Source organism: Schistocerca gregaria, chromosome X (genome assembly GCF_023897955.1).
Source record: "Schistocerca gregaria isolate iqSchGreg1 chromosome X, iqSchGreg1.2, whole genome shotgun sequence".
Taxonomy (NCBI): Eukaryota; Metazoa; Arthropoda; class Insecta; order Orthoptera; family Acrididae; genus Schistocerca; species Schistocerca gregaria.
The window spans coordinates 167237279-167249409 of record NC_064931.1 but is presented as its reverse complement, the minus strand read 5'-3'; the positions used below and the strand labels follow the sequence as shown (position 1 = coordinate 167249409).

The following is a 12131-nucleotide window of genomic DNA, read 5'->3' as shown; positions in this document are numbered from 1 at the left end:
AGCTGATAGCCATTAACAGAGCATTAAGTTTTCTTAAACTGGCCTCCATTAATAGCTTTTTAATTTGTGGCTCAAGGAGCAATTTTCTGGACATTTATCTAATGCTATTCTTGTCATCCTGTAATATCTGCTACTTATAACCTCTCTCACCTTAGTCATACTGCCTGCATAGTTGTCTTTCTCTGATCTCTAAGATGTGGCTATCCAATGGAATGAACTGGCTGACCATTTGACTAGAAAAGCAATTAAATACCCACATATACTTTGATCACCCCCAGATGGACATTTTCCAGTGCAAACAGTCTCTGCTCAGACTGAGTTGGAACATCTGGTGGGCTACTGCCCCTTCTAATAAACTCCATACTATCATGGAGACTACTGCTACATGCCACTCCTCCTTCCATCCCTCCCAGAAGGAATCTACTATTCTATGTTGCTTCCTTATTGCTCATACCAGACTAACTGCTTTATTTCATGTAACAAGTTACCTCCAGATTGTGGTTATGGAACCTTACAGACAGTGGTACACACATCCTTGTTGAGTGCCCCCTTCTGGCCTTAGTTCTTTGCCTCTAATATTGGCAGTTGACTCATGGGCAGTTGGACTGGTTTCCTATTGTTCTCCACGAAATAGCATTTTATTGTCAGATACAATGTTTTCCCTCCCATGAACCATGGACCTTGCCATTGGCGGGAAGGCTTACATGCCTCAATGACGCAGATAGCTATAACAGAGGTGCAACCACAATGGAGGGGTATCTGACAAGAGGGGCCAGGCAAATGTGTTGTTCCTGAAGAGTGGCAGCAGCTTTCTCTGTAGTTGCAGGGGCAACTGCCTGGAGTGATTGACTGATCTGGCTTTGTAAAATCAACCACAATGGTCTCACTGTGCTTGTACTGTGAATGGCTGAAAGCAAGAGAAAACTAAACCTGTAAATTTTTTACAAGAGCATGCAGCTCTACTGCATGGTTACATGATGATGGTATCCTCTTGAGTGAAATATTCTGGAGGTAAAATAGTCCCCCCACTTCAGATCACTGGCAGGGAATACTCAGAAGGATGCCATTATCAGGAGAAACAAAACTGGCATTCTGCAGATCGGTGTGTGGAATGTTAGATTCCTTAATCAGGCAGGTAGGTTAGAAAATTCGAAAAGGAAAGTGGATAGGTTAAAGCTAGATATACTGTAAATTAGTGAAGTTGGGTGGCAAGAGGAACAGGATTTCTAGCGAGGTTAATACAGGGTTATAAATACAAAATCAAATCGGGGCTTTGCACGAGTAGAATTAATAGTTAATAACAAAATATGGACACAAGTAATCTTCTATGAACAGCATAGAGAATGCCTTATTGCAGCAAAGTTAGACACAAAACCCACACCCAAGACGGTAGTACAAGTTTATATGCCAACTAGCTCTGCAGATGAAGAGGAGATTAAGGGAATGTATGATGAGGTAAAAGAAATTTGTCAGATAGTTAAGGGAGATGAAAATTTAATAGTCATGGGGGACAGGAATTCGACTGTACGAAAAGGAAGAGAAAGAATAATAGTAGGTTCATATGGACAAAAGGGAAAAGAATGAAAGAGGAAGCTGCCTGGTAGAACTTTGCACAGGGCATAATTTAATCATAACCAACAGTTGGTTTAAGAATCCTGAAAGAAGGTTGTGTATGTGAAAGAGATCTGGAGACACTACAAGGTTTCATATTGTTATTTAATGGTAAGACAGGGATTTCTGAAGCAGTTTTAAACTGCAAGACATTTACAGGGGCAGATGTGGACCCTGACTACAATTTATAGGTTATGAACTGTAGATTAATACTGAAGAAACTGCAAAACTGCAGGAATTTAAGGAGATGGGACCTGGATAAACCGAAAGAACCAGAGGTTGTAGAGCATTTCAGAGGGAGCATTAGAGAATCACTGACAAGAACAGGAGAAAGGAATGCAGTAGAAGAAGAATGAGTAGCTTTGAGATATGAAATAATGAGGGTAGAAGAGTTCCAAGTAGGTAAAAAGATGTAGTAGAAATCACTGGGTAACATTAGAGATATTAAATTTAATCATTGAAATAAGAAAATATAAACATGCAATAAATGAGGTAGGTGAAAGGGAATACAAATGTTTAAAAAATTAGATTGACAGAAAGTGCAAAATGGCTAAGCAGGAATGGCTAGAGGACAAATGTAAAGATGCAGAAGCATATATCACTAATGTTAAGATTGATGTTGCATACAGGAAAATTAGACACCTTTGGAGAAAAGAGAACCACCTGTATGAATATCAAGAGCTCAGGTGGAAAACCAGCCATAAGTAAAGAAGGAAAAGCAGAAAAGTGGAAAGAGCATGTAGAGGATCTATACAAGGGAGATGTACTTCAGGGCAACATTATGGAAATGGAAGAAAACATTGATGAAGACGAGAAGGGAGATATGATACTGGAGAATTTGACAAAGCACTATAAGACTTAAGTCAAAACAAGGCTTCAGGAGTAGACAACATTCTGTTAGGGCTACTGATAGCCTTGGGAGAGCTATCCGTGACAAAACTCTTCCATCTGGTGAGCAAGATGTATGAGACAGGTAAAATAACTGCAGACATCAAGAGGAATGTAGTAATTCGAATTCCAAAGAGGGCAGGAGCTGAGAGGTGTGAACTATCAGCTTAATATGTTACGGTTGCAGAATATTAACATGAATCTTTTACAGAATAATGGAAAAGTTGGTGGAGGTCAACTTGGTAGGATACAGGAACACATGAGGCAATATGACGACTTCTCATAGAGATAGGTTAAGAAAAGATAAGCCTACATTTAAGCATTTGTTGACTCACAGAAAGCTTTTGACAATGTTGACTAGAATACACTCTTTCAAATTGTAAAGGTGGTAGGGGTAAAATATAGAGAGGAAAGGGCTATTTACAATTTGTGCAGAAACCAGATGGCAGTTATAAGAGTCAAGGTGCACGAAAGGGAAGCAGTGATTGAGAAGGGAGTAAGACGGGCTTGTAGCCTATCCCTGATGTTACTTATTCTGTGTATTGAGCAAGCTGTAAAGGACACAAAAGAAAAATTTGGAGTATGAGAAGAAATAAAAACTTTGATGTTTGCCAATGACATTGTAATTCTGCCAGAGACAGCAAAGGACTTGGAAGAACAGTTGAACAGTATGGATAGTGTCCTGAAAGGAGGATATAACATACAAAATGAGGATAATGGAATGTAATAGAATTAAAACAGGCAATTCTGAAGGAATTAGAGTGGGAAATGAGTTTTGCTGTTTGGGAAGCAAAATAACTGATTATGGTTGAAGTAGGGAGGATATAAAATGTAGACTGGCAATGGCAAGAAAAACGTTTCTGAAGAAGAGAAATTTGTTAACATTGAGTTTAGAGTGAATGGAACTGGGGAGAAGAGAAATTTGTGGTTCAACCGGACTAAAGAAGGGGGCGGTTGGTAGGACACATCAAAGGATCACCAGTTTAGTACTGGAGGGATGTGTGTGGGGTAAAAATCATAGAGGGGAGACTAAGAGATGGATGCAGCAAGCAAATTCAGGATAATGTAGGTTATAGTAGTTACAGAGATGAAGAGGCTTGCCCAGGATAGAGTAGCACAGAGAGCTGCAACAAACTAGTCTTTGGACTGAAGACCACAACAACATAATGTTGTCAACTACTTTTGTGGTGAGGGTGGGTGGTTGTGGTTGAGGTATCTCCCACCTTATGCTAGGTTTGGGAGACCATCAACCATACCTCTTCTGACAGCTGTCTCTGACATCCCTCTTTTACTCTGTTATAATCACTTTTAGGTTTGGATTGCCTCTTTTTTTGCCACACCCTGTTTTCTATTTCAGGGATAGCATTCATTTGAGTGCTGACCCCTCCCCCCGCCCCCCCCCCCCCCCCCCCAACGTTTTAAAAGTGTAAAAGATTGGGAATGTGACGGCATGGGAAAGATGGCTACTGTTACATGCAGACTTGTTGCCTTACCCATCTCTCTCATCTTGTCTTGTTATGAAGAGACTAATTCAATTTTAGCTTTCTCATTTCTACTGTTCTGAATCTCCTAACTACACTCCTGGAAATGGAAAAAAGAACACATTGACACCGGTGTGTCAGACCCACCATACTTGCTCCGGACACTGCGAGAGGGCTGTACAAGCAATGATCACACGCACGGCACAGCGGACACACCAGGAACCACGGTGTTGGCCGTCGAATGGCGCTAGCTGCACAGCATTTGTGCACCGCCGCCGTCAGTGTCAGACAGTTTGCCGTGGCATACGGAGCTCCATCGCAGTCTTTAACACTGGTAGCATGCCGCGACAGCGTGGACGTGAACCGTATGTGCAGTTGACCGACTTTGAGCGAGGGCGTATAGTGGGCATGCGGGAGGCCGGGTGGACGTACCGCCGAATTGCTCAACACGTGGGGCGTGAGGTCTCCACAGTACATCGATGTTGTTGCCAGTGGTCGGCGGAAGGTGCACGTGCCCATCGACCTGGGACCGGACTGCAGCGACGCACGGATGCACGCCAAGACCGTAGGATCCTACGCAGTGCCGTAGGGGACCGCACCGCCACTTCCCAGCAAATTAGGGACACTGTTGCTCCTGGGGTATCTGCGAGGACCATTCGCAACCGTCTCCAGGAAGCTGGGCTACGGTCCCGCACACCGTTAGGCCGTCTTCCGCTCACGCCCCAACATCGTGCAGCCCGCCTCCAGTGGTGTCGCGACAGGCGTGAATGGAGGGACGAATGGAGATGTGTCATCTTCAGCGATGAGAGTCGGTTCTGCCTTGGTGCCAATGATGGTCGTATGCGTGTTTGGCGCCGTGCAGGTGAGCGCCACAATCAGGACTGCATACGACCGAGGCACACAGGGCCAACACCCAGCATCGTGGTGTGGGGAGCGATCTCCTACACTGGCCGTACACCTCTGGTGATCGTCTAGGGGACACTGAATAGTGCACGGTACATCCGAAACCGTCATCGAACCCATCGTTCTACCATTCCGAGACTGGCAAGGGAACTTGCTGTTCCAACAGGACAATGCACGTCCGCATGTATCCCGTGCCACCCAACGTGCTCTAGAAGGTGTAAGTCAACTACCGTGGCCAGCAAGATCTCCAGATCTGTCCCCCATTGAGCATGTTAGGGACTGGATGAAGCGTCGTCTCACGCGGTCTGCACGTGCAGCACGAATGCTGGTCCAACTGAGGCGCCAGGTGGAAATGGCATGGCAAGCCGTTCCACAGGACTACATCCAGCATCTCTACGATCGTCTCCATGGGAGAATAGCAGCCTGCATTGCTGCGAAAGGTGGATATACACTGTACTAGTGCCGACATTGTGCATGCTCTGTTGCCTGTGTCTATGTGCCTGTGGTTCTGTCAGTGTGGTCATGTGATGTATCTGACCCCAGGAATGTGTCAATAAAGTTTCCCCTTCCTGGGACAATGAATTTACGGTGTTCTTATTTCAATTTCCAGGAGTGTATAAGTTATTCTTCACTCCATAACTGTATTCATCCTTAACTAGGTTGGTGGACGTCACATGCAATTGATACTTGTCACCATGAATGTGACCTGGTAACCTCCTTGTTGAATCTGAACTACCTCCTGTCCAATCCATATACTGCTCCATAAATTATTTCTTAGCTCTGGCAATAGTACTACCTTGAGTGCCTTGACTTTAACATTTGGAAATACTTTCTTTATTTGATCACATTCTTGGTGGACATCACAAACCTCAGATGTACTACCTGTTAATCAAGAAATTAACAACCTTGCTGTTGAGCCCTTTATCCTCTAACCAGCAAACTTTTTGCCCTCCCATTGAAGTATCTCTCTCCCCAATAGACGTTCCTAAATAGAAGTTAATTTGGTTTGCTTGCATACCATAGAAAGTCATGATACTCCTTGTAAGTATGCTTATTATGGTACACAAAGTGTTGTTGTGAAGTTAGCCACTGTATTAATTTGCAAAAGTAGTTAGTGTTTGGGTATAAAAGTAAAAGTCATCAGAAGTGAATCATATTCAACTGTAAGGGAAGAAAAGAGTAATTTCATTCCAGTCACTATTAGTCACAGGTGATACACAAAAAGTTAGTTCTTGTACAATGTGTTAAAAATAGTAACAAGTGCTTACTATAGTGCTGTGCCAAAAGTTAACTATTCCACCACATTATGTGGGGTTTCACTTTCATTACAATGAAAATGAGACATGTTACTATTTGCTTGTGTATCTCTATGAGAAAGTAATACATTCCTTTGCTAACAAACAATAAAAGTTGGTGTGGTTTTAATTATGTGTACATGATCTAAGTATCCAGCTCTTATGCATTGACAGGTATAAAATTTAATTTTAGTCTTAGAATTAACCAACACCATTGCCAGTGTCTATTAATTCCATCAAAAATGTTGTAAAATGTCCTGCCATCTTTATCAATAGAGCCTGTGGCTGTACAGTGAAAATTTAGTTTTTACAAAGCCAATGTATGTTAGTTTCATCATTGTTAAAACTTACTTTTTAAAATATTTGGACTATGTACTATTTTTTTAAACAGCAAAAATAATTTCAGATAAATCTGTCATTAATAACAACTGAAAATGGTTTCATCATCTACCACTATCTAAAGGTCTACTGTAATGCTGGTAAGATATTACTGGGGAAGCACTCATTTAGTGTGTCATTTATACACCACATCAATAAACATAGTGAACATTTTGGTTATTTCCCCTGCTGTTTTATACATTCTGGAATGATTTACAATGAACACAGAAGATAATGTCCCCAAACGTAATGACATTAATTTGGTCAGTAGTGGCATACAGTTTATGATCACAGGACTATGCACAAATTGCTTTTGGGTTTTGAAAATCCTGTTTTGAATTGTGTTGCAGAGAGTTGACACTTGATATTATTGATGCTTTTGTTCAATGGGAAAGTCAAACATGGATCCCCTTGTTGCTATTCAAGGGAAGTAGACTGTGTACTGACATCTTATTACCCCTCCCTCCCATTTGTTCCATACTTGTCTCCAACAACACAATGTGACACCACTGCTTATCAGTTATCCACAGAATCACAGAATGTAGATGCACACTTAATAGTTGGTAACAGGCCAAACAGAGGCATTTGTAAGACACTTTCACTGGGATGTTATTTAGGAGAGCATATGGGATTTATGAGACCCGTAGCCTGATACAGGCTCATATCTTTAGAGTATACTAAACACATTGGTATCTTTTCCTTAGCTGCATGTGTTTAAAGCTCTCTTTGGTAGTGAATACCACTGTATGCTTGGACCAACTTTCATATCAAGGCGTATTTATTTAATGTAATTGTTAATTGCCGGCCGGTGTGGCTGTGCGGTTGTAGGCGCTTCATTCTGGAACTGCATGATCGCTACGGTCGCAGGTTCGAATTCTGCCTCAGGCATGGATGTGTGTGATGTCCTTAGGCTAGTTATATTTAAGTAATTCTAAGTTCTAGGGGGCTGATGACCACAGATGTTAAGTCCCATAATGCTCAGAGCCATTTGAATTGTTAATTCTCAATTGTAATCGTTAATTCATTGTAATTTGGATGGACCATATTTATGGAAGAAGAAAAGCCAACAGATGCCAAATATAATCATTCTTATAACAATTTATTCTGCAACTCACAGTTTAAAAAATCCATAGCAAAGCTTGTGATTGAACTACCTAGCTGACATCAACCAACTACTGTGTTGAAAGTGACACTAAGAAATACTTTCATCTCTTCTATTCGCACACCTTGTTGAATCTTGAAACAACATTCCTGGAAAAATGATATTGCATTTAAACTCGCTTGAGAACTTCATTCTGGCCCATTATTTTTCATTATTGAGCCTGTAATATTCAAAATTGATAAGACTTTAGTGTAATTTTTAACTGTCAATATCCTGTGTTAAAAGTTCCTTTGAATACAAAAGCAGCACCTTGTACTATGTATACAGGAGTGTAAAATTATACAGTAGAGCAACAGCTTTTTCAGTTGGTGACTTCTGCTTGTTTTCAGTTAATAATTTACTATCTGATTATAGCTGAGCTTAAATTTATCAGAATGACTCATGTTTGTATTATTATTTCATGGCACTGAAAAAAAAATTATACACTTACTTTGTTGTCACTCAGATTTGTATTCCCAATAATGCTTCTTTCGATGCTATCAACATTTTGAGACTAGTATATCATGTATGGTAAAATGAAAACACCCTTTTAAGGATATACTGTAGTTAATTGTTTCTACTGGATGTGCTACCCTAAATGGTATATATTTTAGTGATGTTACACAATAATTTTCTTTAATTTTAGTAGAGAATCTACAGGCCTGTGTTGAGCTAAAAAGGCTGACGCTGAGCAAAGATAGAGATGGACATCAAAAACTCCTGGAAGAGCACAACCCATTGAAAAAACAAAATGAAAGCTTGAAGAATGAAATGGGTCACCTGCAATGGCATGGGCATTCTAAAAGTACTCATCAGTGTTCTTTTTGTAGTCCAATCACTGTTAGTGCACAAGATAAAACTATAAGTGGTGTATCTGAGCATGGGGAAGATGTAAGTTTTTATTCCTTTATTATTCCCGTTGTGTTTATCTTCTGTTTGCAATGTCTGTATACTATGGGATTTTCTTGTAGGTGAAATGCTTTTTGGGGTAATGCAGAATCAGATAACAACTTACACAGATTAAGCAAGTTTGTCTTCACATATTTTTCAAATTCAAAATAATAATTAAAACTTCAGGCTTGTCTCATGTGACTGTTATAAGGAGGAAGGGAATTCAGCAAAAGAAAAAAAAAACATTACTCAAGGTCCACAGTTTGCTCAAGTAGATGGAACAGTATCAATATTATGCTCCGTTAATTTAAGTATATCCACCTGATGATGAATGTATGATCACTTGGGTTATTCCAGCTCTTGTAAAATGAACCATAAACAGGGACAGGGTTATAATTTAAATATCTTCTGTAGCAAAGCATCTACCAATGAGTCAATTTTTTTTCCAAGTTAAAGTACATACCATGGCCTTTTGTCCTTTATACTGGTGTCTCAAGAGGAATGGTAAATATTCAGGGATATGACAAAAAGGGCCATTCCAAGGAAAAAGTCTAAAGCAAGGGCTCTAAAATGCATTCCTTAAGATCTATGAGAATATGTACATCTTTGCTACTGGGAAATGTATCTCTTCTACTGAATAAGTGCTCAGAGATCTTAAGGTATGCATTTCAGAGCCAAAGTTCACTATATTATTATTGTTTTTTCCCCGAATGATCATTCCTGTCATATTCCTGAAAGTTGCCCCAGTAGAGTGCATGCAGAATACCATTCCTCAACTTACTGCAAGAACTGTCAGCCATTTGAAGCTTCCAAAATAAATTTCATTATAGTGTCTATGGTAAAAAAAATGTGCAAACATGCTTATAATTTTATTCATTGTTACCACTTTGTAGAAAGTATAAAATGTAATGAATTTACCTGGAAATCAGATGGAAAAAGTAAGTATCACCATCATGGAAACATGTTTGTGGTTGCCTACCAAACCATGATTGTACCCAGACATGCACCTATTCATCCAAAGCAAATCTGTGGCCACAGACATCTTTCTTCAAGTCTCCGGAGAGGTGACTTATAATTAGTCTGATGAATTCCATTTCCATATTCTTCTGGAAACTTCATCTTGGGACACCACTATAAAGGCCATGGTATGTACTTTAATATGAAAAGAAAATTGACTCATTGGTAGATACTTTGCTACGTAAGAATATATTCAAATGGTGTGTGTGTGTGTGTGTGTGTGTGTGTGTGTGTGTGTGTGTGAACAGTATATTTGAATTCTCCTGCTGCCACTAAAGTTATCTTTAATCTCCTTTTTTATGCATCAGTTGGGACAAAATACAGTATTCAAAATAGCTCTCTAACCAGTATCAGACTCTGCATTCTACTGCTTGCTAATATTCTTGAACATCAGGCTTTACACCTCAAAAATACAAGATATGGAAGTAAAACTCTAACAGTAAGGAAGTTTGATTATTGATTCATGGGCTTTAGTCATGCTTTTCAGTGCTTTCTTTGTTTTCAGACTGAAGGTGTTCAATTGGTTCTCAGGCTCCACCAGAAGGTAAAAGAACTGGAAAAAGAAAGAATCAAGTTGCAGAAACAAATGGAAGAGGTAGAGAAAGAAAAAGACAGTCCATGTGATGACACAGCATTTACACATGTTGGTTTTAGAGTATGACTTGAAGTGATGATTAAACTTTAAATTCTGTGTACTATAGTATATTGAAATTTGATATCAAAAATAATATTGATTAGGGGATTATTTTTCTGTGTCTGTTTTTTGTAAGAACAAGTTGTGTATGTGTCATCTTAGACAGTCTGGGCATGTTTTATAGGCTGGTGATGACTCTATTGCCAAGGTGGGTTACACACTTGAAACTGTTGGCAGTAGACCCTACGGGTAACCTAAGCAATGTTGGCTTGATAAAAATCATAAAGACCTTAAATGTGTGAACATCCACCCAGATGCAGCCCATGATAGAGCAAAGTGGAGACAACAGACCCATATAGTGGACCCTGCAGGCACATAGGACAAACACTGAAGGACGAGAAGGAGGAGGAGGAGGAGGAGGAGGAGGAGGAGGAGGAGGAGGGGAAGGGGAAGGGGAAGGGGAAGGGTACTAGATGATGACTTGAAATGCAATAAAAGAACCATTTTGAGTCATGGGTGCTGTGCTGCTTTGATCTATATGATGGTTTTGTGTGTGTGTGTGTGTGTGTGTGTGTGTGTGTGTGTGTGTGTGTGTGTGTGTGTGTGTGTGTGTGTTGACGTAAGTTGCTTGCATTAATTTTCTTCTGTTTCTTCAAGCTTTCTTGCCTGACCAGTTCTGGACATTAACACTAGCTAACAACACACAAATTAATTTTGTAACCTAATATATTACAATTTGAATGCTACATTAGTACAGTACGAACTTTCTCACAAAACATAGACAGCTTATAAAGTAAATGGATATTAAAATGCACCACCTCTGTGGTCAAATCTGTTGTCAACTCTTGCTTCAGATTTCAGAAACAACATCCAAATGTTTTAAGGGTAGAGGAAAGAAACTTTTTGTGGAGTGGGAACATATTGCTACTGAAATAGGGTCACAGTTAGTGGTTTTTGTGTTTGATGTCAACAAGTGGTTTTATTGAGCCATCTCAACACCTGGGAAGGTGGCTCATTGGTGGTCATATGAAGCATGTTTTGGAGATGACGACGACGATGACGACGACGATGACGACGACGATGACGACGACGATGACGACGACGATGACGACGACGATGACGACGACGATGACGACGACGATGACGACGACGATGACGACGACGATGACGACGACGATGACGACGACGATGACGACGACGATGACGACGACGATGACGACGACGATGACGACGACGATGACGACGACGATGATGACGACGACGACGACGACGACGACGATGCAGCTTTGAAAAGAAGCCCCAAGATCATGAAGATAATGTCAATTAATTTAAACCAAACAAGGGCTGTTAGGGGTCAAACAGGTATGGATTATTTGTTTAGGTTACGCACAAACAGGTTAACATTTAAGGCAAAACTGATACTCTTCACAATTCCATGGAGCTTTTGTAGATTTAGGCTTCAAAAGAGAGAATTATAGGTCAGAATGTTTCTGACTGAAAGGATTAGGATTTAAGTGGTAGATTCATATTGGCAGGTTACTGGGATATGTTTTGTTCATGGCAATAAGGCTATGAGCATAGGGGATGATGGGTGCAGGAAATAGCATCCACAGTGTGAAGCACAGGAGGAAGTGATTTAGTCTTTGATGTAAGAAGACTGTAGACAATTGGTTGGAGGTGATGCTCAACAAAGGCTGGAGGATCTTTCTATGAGTGTGTCATATCCAGCCAGCCACAATGAGGTGAACTGTAAGGGGATTAGTGGTATTAGTTTTGTGAAATTTGAGGTGAAAATAAAGATAAGGGTTCAAGTGGTTGACAATGTGTGAGCACGTGGATTAAGGTAAGAGCTTTGGAAAGAGCTGCTGACAGTTGTATAGGCTGAAGGTTGT

At 40.4% G+C, this 12131-nt stretch overlaps 1 protein-coding gene across 1 annotated transcript in view; it reads left to right on the top strand.

Moving 5' to 3' along the window:
• The window catches only part of LOC126297952 (myosin-7B-like), a 146718-nt gene extending 136382 nt beyond the window's left edge, over positions 1 to 10336 (top strand). The window contains exons 3-4 of the mRNA XM_049989273.1: positions 8344 to 8588; positions 10111 to 10336. Coding sequence (XP_049845230.1) covers positions 8344 to 8588; positions 10111 to 10266 — 401 coding nt within the window. The 3' untranslated portion in view covers positions 10267 to 10336. The remainder of the gene's footprint in view (positions 1 to 8343; positions 8589 to 10110) is intronic.
• Positions 10337 to 12131: the final 1795 nt, after the last annotated feature.